This window comes from Mercenaria mercenaria, chromosome 2 (assembly GCF_021730395.1).
Source record: "Mercenaria mercenaria strain notata chromosome 2, MADL_Memer_1, whole genome shotgun sequence".
NCBI classification, from domain to species: Eukaryota; Metazoa; Mollusca; class Bivalvia; order Venerida; family Veneridae; genus Mercenaria; species Mercenaria mercenaria.
In genome coordinates this window covers 55,182,357-55,200,496 of record NC_069362.1, presented here as the reverse complement: position 1 = coordinate 55,200,496, position 18,140 = coordinate 55,182,357, and the positions used below count along the sequence as shown (strand labels likewise).

At 37.7% G+C, this 18,140-nt stretch overlaps 1 protein-coding gene across 1 annotated transcript in view; it reads right to left on the bottom strand.

Annotated features, from left to right (window-relative positions):
• Positions 1-18,140, bottom strand: part of LOC123563992 (uncharacterized) — a 155,842-nt gene that overhangs the window by 102,454 nt on the left and 35,248 nt on the right. Inside the window, exon 4 of the mRNA XM_053525994.1 lies at positions 5,379-5,486. Coding sequence (XP_053381969.1) covers positions 5,379-5,486 — 108 coding nt within the window. The remainder of the gene's footprint in view (positions 1-5,378; positions 5,487-18,140) is intronic.

Genomic DNA, 18,140 nt, shown 5'->3' with positions numbered 1-18,140 from the left:
CCTAGATTTTATCAAGGTAATCATTCTGGCTAAATTTCATGAAGATCAGTTGAAAAATACAGCCTCTATTGCATACACAAGGTTTTTCTTCGATTTGACCTAGTGACCTAGTTTTTGACCCCAGATGACCCATTTTCGAACTTGGTCTAAATTTCATCAAGGCAATCATTCTGACCAAAATTCATGAAGATCAATTGAAAAATACCGCCTCTATCGCATACACAAGGTTTTTCTTTGATTTGACCTAGTGACCTAGTTTTTGACCCGAGATGACCCATTTTCGAACTCAGCCTAGATTTCATCAAGGCAATCATTCTGACCAAAATTCATGAAGATCAATTGAAAAATACAGCCTCTATCGCATACACAAGGTTTTTCTTTGATTTGACCTAGTGACCTAGTTTTTGACCCGAGATGACCCATTTTCGAACTCGGCCTAGATTTCATCAAGGTTATCATTCTGACCAACATTCATGAAGAAGAATTGAAAAATACAGCCTCTATCGCATACACAAGGTTTTTCTTTGATTTGACCTAGTGACCTAGTTTTTGACCCGAGATGACCTATTTTCGAACTCGGCTCAGATTTCATCAAGGTTATCATTCTGACCAATATTCATGAAGATTAATTGAAAAATACCACCTCTATCGCATACACAAGGTTTTTCTTTGATTTGACCTAGTGACCTAGTTTTTGACCCGAGATGACCAATTTTCAAACTCGGCCTAGATTTCATCAAGGTTATCATTCTGACCAATATTCATGAAGATTAAATGAAAAATACAGCCTCTATCGCATACACAAAGTTTTTCTTTGATTTGACCTAGTGACCTAGTTTTTGACCCGAGATGACCCATTTTCGAACTCGGCCTACATTTCATCAAGGTTATCATTCTGACCAATATTCATGAAGATTAATTGAAAAATACAGCCCCTATCGCATACACAAGCTAAATGTTGACAGACGACGGACGACAGACGACAGACGACAGACGCCAGACGACAGACGACGGACGACGGACGCCGGACATCGAGCGATCAGAAAAACTCACCTGAGCATTGCTCAGGTGAGCTAAAAAAGCCCTGTTGGCCTTTGACTTCCAAATGTGACCTTGACCTAAACCTTTAAGCTAAGGGTCTGGGTTTTGCACATAACACATCATCTAATCCAGGGGAATATTTGTGCGAATATTAAAACAACTTGCGAGTGCTGACGCTCATCTAATTTTTTTGTATAATAGAAATATTGTCCTACCCATGATTTTCTAAGTCTAAAAAGGGCCATCATTCTTGCAAAAAGCAGGACAGAGTTATGTTTCTTGATGTACAGTGTCCGCTTATGATGGTGAAAAACTGTTGCAAGTTTTAAAGCAATAGCTTTGATAGTTTATGAGAAAAGTTGACTTAAATATAATACTCAACTAAGAAAATGATTTTCTAAGTTCAAAAGGGGCAATAAGTATTGCAAAAAGCAGGATGGAGTTATGTTGCTTGCTGTACAGGGTCAGCTTATGATGGTGAACAAGTGTTGCAAGTTTCAAAGCAATAGCTTTGATAGTTTAAGAGAAAAAGTTGACTTAAACATAAAACTTAACCAAGAAATCTGATATTTTCTAAGTCCAAAAGGGGCCATAAATCTTGCAAAAAGCTGGATGGAGTTATGTTTCTTGCTGTACAGGGTCAGCTTATGATGGTGAATAAATGTTGCAAGTTTTAAAGCAATAGCTTTGATAGTTTAGGAGAAAAGCTGACCTAAACATAAAACTTAACCAAGAAAACTGATTTTCTAAGTCCAAAAGGGGCAATAATTCTTGCAAAAAGCAGGATAGAGTTATGTTTCTTGATGTACAGGGTCAGCTTATGATGGTGAACAAGTGATGCAAGTTTCAAAGCAATAGCTTTGACAGTTTAGGAGAAAAGCTGACCTAAACATAAAACTTAACCAAGAAATCTGATATTTTCTAAGTACAAAAGGGGTCATAAATCTTGCAAAAAGCAATATGGAGTTATGTTTCTTGCTATACAGGGTCAGCTTATGATAGTGAACAAGTGTTCCAAGTTTCAAAGCAATAGCTTTTACAGTTTAGGAGAAAAGCTGACCTAAACATAAAACTTTACCAGGCAAGGACTTATGGTCAAACACATTTTGTTCAAGATTGGTGAAGATCGGATGAGAAATGTACGACTTAGAGTGCGGAAAAGATTTGTGACAAGACACAAAGACAGACAGGAGTAAATCAATATGTCTTCCACACCACTGTGTGGTGCAAGACATAGTAACTGAGATAGAGTGGAAGTGCAAACTTTTAACCTGAAATTCTAAAACAAAGGGGGATAATTCATGAAGTATTGGTGCAAGAGTTATGGCCCCTGTGTCATATTATGTGAGTGATGATGTTAAACAACTATTTTAAGTTTGAATCAAATCCATTAATAACTGAGATAGAGTGAAAGTGCATCAAAACTTTAACCTGAAATTCTAAGTAAAAAGGGGGCATAATTCATCAAATATTGGTGTGAGAGTTATGGCCCTGTGTGGTGGGAGACATACTAACTGAGACAGAATGAAAGTGCAAACTTTAACCTGAAATTCTAAAAAAAAAAGGCAAGATAATTCATTAAATATTGGTACCAGAGTTATGGACCTTGTGTCATATGATGTGGGAGATGATGTGGAACAACTACTTTCAGTTTGATTCAAATCCATTTAGTAACAAGAGCTCGTCGAACACGAAATGCCCCGCTTGATGCATTCAGTAATTGCACAAGGAACAGAAATTATATGCTCACTGCAAACAAAAGTTCTACCATTCTGGTTTAATCAGACCTTGACCTTTAACCTAACAAGAGATTACAGAGTGATCTTGGTGCCATCCACTGAACCGTTTTTGAATGTTCCAAATTTCAAGACTAGCTCAAGGTCAAAATCAAGGTCAAATTTCATTTCGGTACAAAACAATGTGTATGTGGTCCAAATTTGAAAGCTGTGGCAGAACTATGCATGTACTTCAAATTTGGAGGCTGTAGCTTTAGAAATGTGAAAGTAGGTAATAGGTAAAAATCAATTTCAAATTTCAATTCAGAACACAAAAATATGCATGCAGTCCAAATTTGAAGCCTGTAGCTTGAGAAATGTGAAAGTAGGTCACTAGGTCAATCTCAAGATCAAAGTTTGCTTCGGTACACAAAACTATGCATGTGGTTCAAATCTGAAGGCTGTAGCTTGAGAAATGTGAAAGTAGGTCACTAGATCAAAATCAAGGTCAGATTTTATTTCGGAACACAAAACTAAGTATGTGGTCCAAATCTGAAGCCTGTACCTTCAGAAAGGTGAAAGTAGGTCACTAGGTCAATCTCAAGATCAAAGTTCATTTCAGTCCAAAAACTATGCTTGTGGTTCGAATTTGAAGGCTGTAGCTTGAGAAATGTGAAAGTAGGTCATTAGGTCAAAATCAAGGTCAAATTTTATTTTGGAACAAAAACTTATGCAGGTGGTCCAAATTTAAAGCCTGTACCTTCAAAAATGTGAAAGTAGGTCACTAGGTCAATAACAAGGTCAAAGTTTTTTTCGGTACACAAACCTATGCATGTGGTCCAAATTTGAAGCCTGTAGCTACAGAAATGTGAAAGTAGGTCACTAGGTCAAGATCAAGGTCAACTCATGTCAAGGTTCATCTTTCCACTCAAAACTATACATGTGGTCCAAGTCTGAATGATGTAAGTTATGGACATGAAGATTCTAAGTTTTTCCCAATATAAGTCTATATGAACCATATGACCCCTGGGGCGGGGCCATATTTGACCCTAGAGGGATAATTTGAACAAACTTGGTAGAGAACCAAAATGATGCTACATTACAAAAAATATAAAAGCCATAGTCTTTGTGGTTTGGACAAGAAGATTTTCAAAGTTTTTCCCTATATAAGTCTATGTAAACCATGTGACTCCCAGGGCGGAGCCATATTTGACCCTAGGGGAATAATTTGAACAATCTTAGTAGAGGACCACTAGATGATGTCATATACAAAATATCAAAGCCCTAGGCCCTGTGGTTTTGGACAAGAGGTTTTTCAAAGTTTTTTCCTATATAAGTCTATATAAACCATGTGACCCTCGGGGTGGGGCCATATTTGACCCCAGGGAAATAATCTGAACAATCTTGGTAGAGGACCACTAGATTTTGCTACACACCAAATATCAAAGCCCTAGGCCCTATGGTTTTGGACAAGAAGATCAGAAACCGTTTAACTGTTCCTGGCCAATGTGACCTTGACCTTTGACCTAATGACCTCAACATCAATAGGGGTCATCTGCTGGTCATGGCCAACCTAACTATCAATTTTCCTGATACTAGGTCCAAGCGTTCTTGAGTCATTGCCTGGAAACCATTTTACTGTTCCTGGTCACTGTGACCTTGACCTTTGACATACTGACCTCAAAATCAATAGGGGTCATCTGCTTGTCATTACCAACCTCCCTATCAACTTTCATGATCCTAGGCCCAAGTATTCTTGAGTTATCATCCGGAAACCGTTTTACTATTCAGGGTCACTGTGACCTTGACCTTTGACATACAGACCTCAAAATCAATAGGGGTCATCTGTTGGTGACGACAAACCTCCCTATCAACTTTCATGATCCTAGGCCCAAGCGTTCTTGAGTTATCATCCGGAAATGGATTGGTCTACATTCCGACCGACCGACAGACCGACCAACCTACCGACCGACATATGCATACCGACCTACCGACCGACATAATAACTGAGACAGAATGAAACTGCATCAAAACTTTAACCTGAAATTCTATGTAAAAAAGGGGGATAATTCATGAAATATTGGTGTGAGAGTTATAGCCCTTGTGCCATATGATGTGGGTGACAGTGAGGAATAACTATTTTAAGTTTGAAACAAATCCATCAAGTAATTACAGAGATAAAGATAAAATGCATCAAAACTTTAACCAAGGTGTGGACGCGAAAGGATGCCGACGTCCGGTCGAGTAGGACAGCTCTCCATACTTCGTGTAGTCAAACTAAAAATTGTTCACCTTTGACCTCCAAGTGTGACCTTGATCTTTGAGCTAAGGGTCCGAGTTTTGCGCACAACATGACGTCTCATCATGGGGAACATTTGTGACAGGTAATCTTAAAATCAGTTATGAATGAGTTATGGACCAGACACGAAATTATGGATGGAAGAACAGATGGACTGATGGAAAAACACAATCCTATAGTCCCCAAACTGGTTTTTAACCAGTAGGGAACTAATAAAATGTTTACAAACAGTTGAAGAAAACATTATACAGACAACGATTGGCAAATGATCACAACAGCTCAACCTAATCATTTTATGCTCAGGTAAAGTAAATAGTACCTACCCATAGGAATTCCTGAGCAAGTATTTGAAATGCTTGTGCCTGATATTTTACGATGACAATCTCTGGAATAACAATTGAGTGGTAATCTTTGTAGTAGTTGATACTTTGCTGAATTAAAAAAAAAAAAAATACTGTAAAGAGGCATGCATCCAAAAATATACCACCATATCAAAGTTTTCAAAACTGATACTAACTTCTATAACAAGAGTGCCCTATATATATAGCTCACAATTGCTCTTAAATTGCTCTGAATGCATAATTATTTCTTTAACAACATACAGTCGAGACTGTCATATGTGACCTTCAGCAGGACTTCGATGAAAAGGTCACATATGACAGGGAGTCTCTCAATACAGTCTCAAAATGAAATGGAAATATTTTTGCACATGTTTGCAAGTACATTACTGTAACTGTTTACCAATATAAACCACAGTATTGAAGGAGCAATGATCAATACAATTTTATATATTTAATTAAATTACATTATTTAATGCATTTATTTATTATTCAATCACTGGAAATATAATGACCAGCCTTTTGACGCCCTGAAGTCCGAAATATCCAAACCTGAGGCAAATTCTAGAGTTTTAGTTTCAACAAGTGGCCCTGTAACAATTTAATTCTCTTTAACCCTGATTGAGCTTCATAATAGTTTTAATTTTCTCTTCTAATGTAAGGACAACCCTTTTTTTCTTATGTTCAGCCATTTTGTTGTTTATAATCAGCTGATGAGATCTTGCAAGAAGCATGTGTTGTCGCTATGATGTAGAGCTGTCATTGATTCGGTCTGGGACATATCGACTATATCGATATATTGGGAGACAGATATTCACGATACATCGATTTGTACATATAGATGAGCCAGTGACAGACTCATTATTTACTTGATTCACTTATTTAGCTGTTTTGTGTGTGTATATTTGACTGCTTATTATGTATGTTTTTGTAATACACTGTATTTTGTCCATATGGCAACGGTGACCCAATCTGACAGTTTATCAACTTCAATTACTGAGCAAGGTACTTTTGGGCAGGAAAAATAGGATTTCAGTTAGGAAAGAAGAAGTTTTTTTTAGAGATTTTGTGGACGGTCGCTTGTCGCAAAAGACGGGGGAGTCGTTTAATTCAACCAATTAATATAGCAAATTACTGGGCGGGCCGAAACAGGGTCGTGAAAGGCTGGGAGTCGTTTAATTCAGGGGGTCAGACAGTCCTGACTGTAAATGGGAACTGAAAAAGTGTTTTCTTAATGCAAATGGTCTCTTAATAAACTTGGTCTTTTGAACAAGTTCGACTGTTATTATGCGATTACTTATTGGGCTGAACCTCTTATATAACAACATATACATATTCCAAATATTACCGCTACAATTTCGCAAAAAGATAATGTATGCTATTTGGATTGTTGCTAAAACTACACTTAATGAATTCAATTTATGTATCTTGCAATAATTTTGTCATACCGGCAAAAGAATCTGTCACTATTTTGTTTCACCCGGCAAAAGAATCTGTCACTATTTTGTTTCACTATTCATCAATTTTTCACTTTGAGGTATTTGTTGATTGCATTATTGACAAGAGCTGTCAACAGGATAGCAACGCTCAACCATTAAAAAGTCTTAAACAGAGTTAGGTTTATATAAATATCAATGCTCTAGCTATTATGGATTTAGAGAAGATATTCAAAGTTTCTTTTATATTAGCCAGTATTATATACATGTCAACCCCAGAGGCATAATAAGGCAATAATTTGAACAATTATGGTAGAGAGTCAAACCCTGATATCACTTGCCAAATATCAAAGCTCTAGCTATTATGGATTCAGAGAATTAGATTTTCAAATTTTCTTTTAAAGTTTTTTATATATTAGTCTACAGTAATACAATTTTGAAACAGGTCCATCCAGAGATCATTTGTAAAATGGTTTCATCAAAATGCATTCAGTGGTTTTGGAGGAGATGTCGCTTAAAGAAATTGCTGATGACAGACGGACACACACGACAGATGACGGACACAGCATGATGGTAATAGCTCACCATGAGCTTTCATGCTCGAGTGAGCTAAAAATCAGGGCAGCAGTTCATACATGAAGATGTTTTAAGTTTCTACTATATACATATATTAGAGAATAATAATTGGTACCTAAAATTTTAAATTATGAAAAACAATTAAAACAAGAGTGCCAGAATGTCACAATATACGCCCGTCACAGCAAATTTCTTTACTCTAGCACCTGTATTTGCAAATGGAATTTTAATTTTGTGTTTATTTAGTAATCATTGTAATTAAGTCTTTTGTTTTTCTAAGTCCACAAAAAAACTCCTTACCAGGTAGAGATACCTTAAAATACACCTAAAATTGGAAAGTAACATCTATGTTGTACCACAGAAAAGTGGTCTTGTTTTTTCCCTATGGTCAATTATAAAAAAGTTACAATATCAGTTATTTATAGTAACAACTAAGGGAAGTTAATCTTAAAAAAAAAAAAAAAGAAAAAAAGAAAAAAAGTGGTCTCGATTTTTCCCTACGACTAGTAATGAACAAGAGTGCCAGAATGTCACAATATACGCCTGTCACAGCAAATTTCTTTACTCTAGCACCTATATTTGCAAATGGAATTTTAATTTTGTGGTTGTTTAGTAATCATTGTAAGTCATTTGTTTTTCTAAGTCCACAAAAAAACTCCTTACCAGGTAGAGATACCTTAAAATACACCTAAAATTTGAAAGTAACATCTATGTTGTACCACATAAAAGTGGTCTTGTTTTTTCCCTACGGTCAATTATAAAAAAGTTACAATATAAGTTATTTATAGTAACAACTAAGGGAAGATAATCTTAAAAAAAAAAAAAAAAAAAAAAAAAAATAAAAAAAAAAAATTGTAAGTCCACACAAAAATCTTTACCAGGTAGAGATTGGTCAAAATACACCTCATAATTGGATGTAGCATGCATGTTGTACTACAGAAAAGTGGTCTCGATTTTTCCCTACGACTAGTAATGAAAAAGTTACAATATAAGCTATTTATAGTAACAACAAAGGGAACTGCGCATGACACTTTGTCTCATGATGGTGTATAATTGTGCCAAGTTACATCAAAATCCCTCCATGCATGAAGAAGATATGCTTCGGACAAAGTCATTCTTGTATCTGACCTTTGGCCTCTAAGTGTGACCTTGACCTTTGACCTAGGGACCTGGTTCTTGCGCATGACACTCCATCTCGTAGTGGTGAACATTTGTGCAAAGTTATATCAAAATCCCTCTATGCATGAAGAAGAAATGCTCCGGACAAGGTTTTTATTCTTGTATCCTTTGACCTCTAAGTGTGACCTTGACCTTAGACCTAGGGACCTGGTTCTTGTGCATGACACTCCGTCTCATGATGGTGAACAATTGTGCCAAGTTATATCAAAATCCCTCCATGCATGTAGAAGATATGCTCCGGACAAAGTCTGTGGACGTCGCCCGCTCGCCAGCCAGGGGCGTTCCCATAATACGTCCCGTTTTTCAAACGGGCGTATAAAAAGTAACAATATAAGCTATTTATAGTAACAACAAAGGGAAGTAATTCAAAAGAAGGGAACTGCGTATGACACTTCGTCTCATGATTGTGTATAATTGTGCCAAGTAACATCAAAATCCCTCCATGCATGAAGAAGAAATGCTCCGGACAAAGTCATTCTTGTATCTGACCTTTGGCCTCTAAGTGTGACCTTGACCTTAGACCTAGGGACCTGGTTCTTGCGCATGACACTCCGTCTCATGGTGGTGAACATTTGTGCCAAGTTATATCAAAATCCCTCTATGCATGAAGAAGAAATGCTCCGGACAAGGTTTTTATTCTTGAATCCTTTGACCTCTAAGTGTGACCTTGACCTATACCTAGGGACCTGGTTCTTGCGCATGACACTCCGCCTCGTGGTTGTGAACATTTGTGCCAAGTTATATCAAAATCCCTCTATGCATGAAGAAATGCCAATATGCTCGGAAAGTTTGACTCTGTGTATCCTTTGACCTCTAAGGTGAGACCTTTGATGGACCTGGTTCTTGCGCATGACCACTCCGCCTCGTGGAGGTGAACATTTGTGCCAAGTTATATCAAAATCCCTCCATGCATGAAGAAGATATGCTCCGGACAAAGTTTTCTTTCTTGTATCCTTTGACCTCTAAGTGTGACCTTGACCTTAGACCTAGGGCCCCCTGGTTCTTGCGCATGACACTCCGTCTCATGATGATGAACAATTGTGCCAACTTTCATCAAAATCCCTCCATACATGAAGAAGATATGCTCCGGACAAAGTCACTCTTGAATTTGACCTTTGACCTCCAAGTGTGACCTTGACCTTAGACCTAGGGACCTGGTTCTTGTGCATGACACTCCGTCTCATGATGGTGAACAACTGTGCCAAGTTTCATCAAAATCCCTCCAAGCATGTAGAAGATATGGTCCGGACAAAGTCTGTGGACGCCGCCCGCCCACCCACCCGCCCGCCCACCAGGGGCGTTCCCATAATACGTCCCGTTTTTCAAACGGGCGTATAAAAACTAGAATGTGTCTGTAGGACACAGGGTGTGCCCCCCACTGGTACATTTGTCACAAATAAGGGGAAACAATTCAAATGTTTGCAGTGTTAATGGGGTTTAGCCTAAACAAAGGATTCACTATTCTAGGCCATATATTTTTGAGCTATGAGCATCAAAAACAAAAAATCCACTATTTTGGCTATTTCAAGGGCAATAACTCTGTAATAAGCGCAAAGATTCTCAAGAAGAATGCCAAGTGTGCAAGGTCACATCATGATAAAGACTTAAGCAAGGTTTCATGAATTTACATTAAACAGTTTTTGAGCTAGGCACATAATTAGGTGGAAATGTGCATTTTTTTTTACTGTTTCAGGGGCCATAACTTTAAAAATAGGGGGTGCAGCCAGCCAAAAATAAGAGGTGTGCAAGTTTATATCATGATAAAGACTTATGCAAGTTTTCAACCATCTATATTAAATACTTTTTGAGCTATGTGTGTCAAAAGGTGAAAATGTGCATTTTTTTACTCAGAGGCCTTAACTCTGATTATAGGGGGCGGAGCCAGACAAAAAACAGGAGGTGCACATGATCATATCATGATAAAGACTCACACAATGTTTAATCAATTTATATGAAATAATTTTTGAGCTAGGCACGTGCATTTTTGACTATTTCAGGGGCCATAACTCTCAAAACAGGGGGCGGAGCCAGACAAAAAATAGGAGGTGTGCATGATCATATCATGATAAAGACTTACACAAGGTTTAATCAACTTATATGAAATAATTTTTGAGTTTGGTGCATCACAAGGTGAAAATGTGCATTTTTTACTATCTCAGGGGCCATAACTCTGAAAATAGGGAGTGGAGCCAGGGAAAAAAATAGAAGGTGTGCAGGTTCATATCATGATAAAGACTCAAACAAGGTTTAATCAATTTATATGAAACACTTTTTGAGCTAGGTGTGTCACAAGGTGAAAATGTGCATTTTTGACTATTTCAAGGGCAATAACTCTAAAAAAAGGGGGTAAATCAAAATGAAAAATAGGAGGTGCGCAAGTTCATATCATGACAAAGACTCATGCAAGGTTTCATAAATCTATATCAAACACTTTTTGAGCTAGGCGTGTCACAAGGTGAAAATGTGCATTTTTGTCTATTTCAGGGGGCATCACTCTAAAACAGGGGGCAGAGCCAGACAAAAAATAGGAGGTGTGCAAGTTCATATCATGACAAAGACTCATGCAAGGTTTCATGAATCTACATCAAATACTTTTTGAGCTATGCACGTCTCAAGATGAAAATGAGCATTTTTGACTATTTCAGGGGCCATAACTCTAAAAATAGGGGGCGGAGCCAGACGAAAAATAGGAAGTGCGCAAGTTCATATCATGTTTAAGACTCATGCAAGGTTTCATCAATTCATATCAAATACTTTTAAGCTAGGCGCGTCACAAACTTCGGACGGAAGGACGGACGGATCCGGCCGAAATGAAAGAGAGGGCCGTTTCTTTTGTTATTTTCTTTTGTTTGAATAGGGGGCCCTGGCCCTTTAATTTATTGTTAACGGACTGAAGCTGTTGTTCTCTTTTGTTCTCTTTAGTGTTCGATGGCCCTCTCTTTCTTTTCAGTTGCCCGGACCGACGTACGGACAAGACCAAATCTATATGCCCCCCACCACTCATGGGGGGGCACAATTAACGTTGATTGCTTATTTATCAAATTTAAGACCGAATAAAATACTCAAGTCTTAATCTGATCATTTTCAAGCATGTTTTTGATGATTTTCTGAAACTTCTTATTTTAATTTCCATGTACTCGCTCTTGCAGATAATCCTACCTGCCTAGCCATTGATAAATATTTAATCCCCAATTATAACTAGATTATTGCAGGAAAAAGTATATCAATGCAAAAACATTGTCAAATACATGCATATTGTATGATATCACAAAATGTTTTAAGACTCTTAAAATAAATTCAGATCCACTGTCTAAGCTGAAGTTTAGAAATAATGTTATTTATACCATATCACACATCATGTATAAAAACAAGAAAAAGCTCTTCAGTATTTACCATTAAAATGGACACTCAAAAGAAATGACTTATCTCTAAGTTTTTAACCATACAGTTACTGCATTCTGCCTTTTAATTATTGTCATACAGGTGTAAATGTAAATGCAAGGTAGGATTAAAATTTGGGTGATTGATTGATCTCTAGTAACTTGACCCCGATGGTTGACCTTTGCATTATAATACGTAATGAGGCACAACCTATTATTGAAAAGGAGCGACCAGCTACACAAGAAAAGGGAAATATAAAGTTTTGTAAATATAAATTAGTGTATTGAAAAGGTTAAACTGAACAAATTAAGTATAATATACTTTGATACTGCACTGTATACAAACTAATTCCATATAAATATACACGGCTACCCTAAGCACCCTTGATTTCTATAATGAAATAATCGGTATGAATAATCAGCCAAAAGTCAACCATCGCGGTCAAGTTGCGACTACTATACTATGTCTACATATATGGAAAAGTGACCATGCCCTCTGGCAGGCAAATCAAAACAACTTAATCTTTGTAGAAGGTCAAGCAAGGACAACCTGTGTGAAATTATTTTAAAATCAAGCCAGCAGTTTCACACAAGGTTTTTAAAGTTCCACTATATACATACCGTAATCGGCCGATTATAGCTCGCACTCGTGTATAGGACGCAGTGAAAACTTATCAGCAGAATTCTGGAAAAATGCTTATACCCACTTATCACTTATCCGAACTTATGTTTGTTCGAAATTCGCTATAGTTTCTACGAACTCACCGGTTTTTGCTAAATCATTGTCGATGTTTTTGCATGTTGTGCAAGTATTTAAACTGAAAAGCATTAACTCTGTGTAAACGCTAAACTGCCGCATTGACACCAGTGAAAACGAAAGTACACTTTGGCACATGGCGGTAAAATGACGTAATTTTAAGACTGGTTTGCAAATTGTTTTGAACATTACGGATCAGCGACTATGATCATATTGGATCAGTCTAAAATCTTGCATGCACATGTTTACAATTGCTTCCAGGTTTGATTAAACGGTTAAATGTTTGCTGATTGTGACAGTAGGTGTAAGATAAGTAATGCCTTGGGCATGTATTTCTCGATGAACAAAAGGATTATAGACAACTATCAAAATTATGTTTGAAGACTAGATAATCGATTTCTGGGCTACCTGATATGGAGTTTCAAGTATTTTAATGCAAAATGTGTGAAAACACGCCGGGAAAGTTTCACACAGATCTTATATAGGACGCATCGGTCCTTCGAGACCAGAATCTCGGTAAATAATGTGCGTCTTATATTCGTAGGATGATGGTACTGGTAAAAGACATTTGCGAATTAAGACGAAGTAGAGTGTGAACACCTATGACGACAGATTTTTCACGGGGACCATCTCAACATTACTTTAATATATTATGGGCTGAATGGTGATGACTGGCTTATTATGCCACCACTATTTGGTGTGTATGTAGATTTGGCTTCATCTGTTCTTCAGTCCGTCTATCTGTCAGAGAAAATTTGTAATACATGTATCGCTAAAAGTAGAAATTGTGTGGGGATGTTATTCAACATTAGGAGTTGCACACCCAAAACTTTAGCACATCTGAGCCTAAAGTGAGCTATTGTTTTAGTGCTGTGTTTGTTGCCCATCTTCATCCACTGTCGTTCGACTTCACTATTAGCACTTTAGTGGTTGCAATTCTAGTCCGATCGTAATGAAACTTAACGCTGTGTAGAAAGTTTCAACAGAGTTTGACACTAGGTTATTATGTGACGAGGTCAGATCATAGAAAAACCTTGGTAACATTCTATATTCCATTTTTTTCTACTAGATCTATATACGACCTGGTCAGAATATGTCTTAATAAAATCTGCATTACGTTGAAACTAGATTATCTATAGGTCATTAGGTGAAGTTATAGAAAATATCGTTAACCCATATTTTAGGGAGTCAGTGGCGCAGTGGTTAGCAGGTTGGACTACAATGCCAGCGGTCTGGGTTCGATTCCCGGTCGCGGCTGATATCCAGACTAGTGTTCAGTGCTGGGTAATATGCTTAAATTGGTACTGTTTCCAGCAGTATCGGCCTAGACTGGATGTTGGGGAAGTAAATATGACACCTGCCGTGGGCTTGGCTGGAAATAAGTTGTTCCATCCATTCCAGGTGGGGACTTTCGTTGACTACCCATATTAAACAAGAACTTTATTTTCGATCTTTAGAAAAGCCTAGTTAGAATAATTGACATTATAAAGGCTAGATACAGTTTGGGAGTTTTCTGGGATAATCAGGGGTAATCTACGGGTTCACAAGGCTATATCATAGAAAATAAAACATTGTTAATACTGTAGAGGCAACATGTTCTACTGGACCTTATAAAACCGGGTCAAAATGTATGCTGACTTTGAAACGGGGTAAAAATCTAGTCATTGAGCCAAATAACAAAAAAACCTTGTACCCACCAAAAAATCTTGTAAACACCATACAGACTAAATTGTTGACCTGATTTATATAAAACACAGTCATGATATTTGCCACAATCAATTCAAAGTCAAGTTTGAAACTTGGTCATCTAACATTAAAAGGTAGGACAGTAAAATGAATCAAAGAAACAAGAGGGCCATGATGGCCCTATATCACTCACCTGTTATCATTGCACTTGAGGACAAGAAAGCCCTCACAAAAAAAAAGTCCAAAGGACAGGAACAACAAAGGGAAGAAATTTAACCAAAAAGAAAATAAAATTCTTACAAGGTACAGATATGTCAAAATACACCTAAAAATTGGAGGTACCATCCATGTTGTACCAAAGAAAAGTGGTCTCAGTTTTTCCCTACAGCCAATAATAAAAAAGTTACTAAAAATAAGCTACTTATAGTAATGTAAAAGGGAAGTAATTTAAAAAAAAAATTATTGTAAGTGAACAAAAGAAGCATCTGCCAAATAATAAAATGAATGAAATTTCAGATCCGTATCTTCATTAGTTACAGAGATATACCAATTTTAATTTGAAATAAAGGGAGGTAATTTGACATAAATCAGTCCATAGTTATCTGCCCTGATTGGCTCAGTCCAACTAATGACAATCATGAAATTTCAAATAAGTCCTATAAGTACTTTCTGATATAAATCCATTTTGTCATGGAATCCAAGAATTATTGCTGTTGAAGTTATTTTGGAAGTTTGTATCAAATAAAACCATAAATGAAGTCTCTATATGGCTGCAAAAGCCAAAATAGCCATTTTTGGACCTTTAAGGGGCCATAACTCTGGAACCCATGAGAAAATCTGGCCAGTTCAAAAAAGGAACCAAGATCTTGTGGTGATACAAGTTGTGTGCAAGTCTGGTTAAAATCGAATCATAAATGAAGCTGCTATTGTGCAGACAATGTCAAAATAGCTAATTTTGGCCCTTTCAGGGGCCATAACTCTGGAACCCATTAAAGGATCTGGCCGGTTCAACTAAGGAATCGAGATCTTATGGTGACACAAGTTTTGTGCAAGTTTGATTAAATTCAAATCATAAATGAAGCTGCTATTGTGCAGACAAGCTCAAAATAGCTAATTCTGGCCCTTTCAGGGGCCATAACTCTGTAACCCATAATGGAATCTAGCCAGTTCAAAAAGGGAACCAAGATCTTATGGTGATACAAGTTGTGTGCAAGTCTGGTTAAAATCAAATCATAAATGAAGCTGCTATTGTGCAGACAAGGTCAAAATAGCTAATTCTGGCCCTTTCAGGGGCCATAACTCTGGAACCCATAAGGGAATCTGGCCAGTTCAAGAAAGGAACCAAGATCTTATGGTGATACAAGTTGTGTGCCAGTTTGGTAAAAATCAAATCATAAACTAGAAAATGCTTTTGTAAAAAAGCGCATGTCTCCCCCAATGCAAAGTCCTATAGGCAAGAAGTCAATAGGGGTCAGGAGCGAAAGTCAAAGAGACACTGATGGTTGGCTGCAATAGGGATCATCTACTTGGCATGTCCAGTCATCCCGCTAAATTTCAACACTCTTGGCCTAGTGGTTCTCAAGTCACTGTTCAGGCTCCTGTGACCTTGACCTTTGATCAAGTGACCTCAAAATATATATGGGTCATCTACTCTGCATGTCCAATTATCCTATTAAGTTTCAACATTGTAGGTCAAGTGGTTCTCAAGTTATTTCCAAAAAATGATTTTACATGAACAGGCCCCTGTGACCTTGACCTTTAACAGAGTGACCCCAAAATCATTAGGGGTCATCTACTCTGCATGACCAATCAACCTATTAAGTTTCAACATTCTGGGTCAAGTGGTTCTCAAGTTACTGACCGGAAATGGTTTTCAATGTTCAGACTTTGTGACCTTGACCTTTAACGGAGTGACCCCAAAATCGATAGGGGTCATCTACTTTGCATGTACAATCATCCTATGAAGTTTCAACATTCTGGGTCAAGTGGTTCTCTAGTTATTGATCGGAAATGGTTTTCAATGTTCAGGCCCCTGTGACCTTGACCTTTGACGGAGAGACCCCTAACAGAGTGACCCCAAAATCGTTAGGGGTCATCTACTCTGCATGACCAATCAGCCTATTAAGTTTCAACATTCTGGGTCAAGTGGTTCTCTAGTTATTGATCGGAAATGGTTTTCAATGTTCAGGCCCCTGTGACCTTGACCTTTGACGGAGTGACCCCAAAATCAATAGGGGCCATCTACTCTTCATGACCAATCATCCTATAAAGTTTCAACATTCTGGGTCAAGTGGTTCTCTAGTTATTGATCAAAAATGGTTTTCAATGTTCATGCCCCTGTGAACTTGACCTTTGACGGAGTGACCCCAAAATCAATAGGGGCCATCTACTCTTCATGACCAATCATCCTATGAAGTTTAAACATTCTGGGTCAAGTGGTTCTCTAGTTATTGATCGGAAATGGTTTTCAATGTTCAGGCCCCTGTGACCTTGACCTTTGTTGGAGTGACCCCAAAATCAATAGGGGTCATCTACACTTCATGACCAATCACCCTATGAAGTTCCAACATTCTGGGTCAAGTGGTTCTCTAGTTATTGATCGGAAATGGTTTTCAATGTTCAGGCCCCTGTGACCTTGACCTTTGTTGGAGTGACCCCAAAAACAATAGGGGTCGTCTACTCCAGCAGCCCTACAACCCTATGAAGTTTGAAGGTTCTAGGTCAAATGGTTCTCCAGTTATTGCTCGGAAATGAAGTGTGACGTACGGACGGACGGACGTTCCTACATATGAATACTTATGTGGCTACTCTTTTGTTCTCTCTATTGTTCTTTTAGCCACGTAAGAGAAAAATAGCCACATAAAAGCCTTACGGAATGAATGACATCAAAGAAAAAGTACAGTTACCTATTGTTCCTATAGCCACCTAAGTATGCACATGTGAGCTCGGAAGGACGGACAGACGGACAGGGCAAAATGAATATGTCTCCCCCAGAGGGGGGGAGACATAATAAAACTGCTATTGTGCAGACAAGGTCAAAATAGCTTATTTTGGCCCTTTCAGGGGCCATAACTCTGGAACCCATAATGGGATCTGGCCAGTTCAAGAAAGGAACCGAGATCTTATGGTGATACAAGTTGTGTGCAAGTTTGGTTAAAATAAAATCATAAATGAAACCACTATCGTGCAGACAAGAAATTGTTGACAGACGCACGGATGGACGGACTGACGACGGACGAACGGTGATCACAAAAGCTCACCTTGTCACTATGTGACAGGTGAGCTAAAAACATTTTTAACACTCCAGATGTCATATTTATACATAATACTTGTCAGAACATTTCTCTTTATAAATGTAGAAAAGGTGTTATCAGGAATTTAATACATCATAGAAATCTATTGTTAAGACAATCATTCTCTGACCAATGATCGGGCGATTTTTGTTATCTCTTGAGTGTTCAAAGCAAAAACTGTTTACGTCGGACGACGACCACGGAGATAAACTGGGCGGTCACACTAGCACACACTGATACCTTGTATCAGATGCACAACTTGTAATGCTGAAGAACATTTCTAATAAAGTGTAATGATGTTAGACCACAAAGTATTGGTGATATGTATAAAACAAATGTTCTTTGCTCACACAAAGCCAAATCTATATCCCAGACAAGTTGTTTTGCGAATGAGGGGGTGGTATTTTGAATGATATCTTCTTTGCAGATACACACAAGTT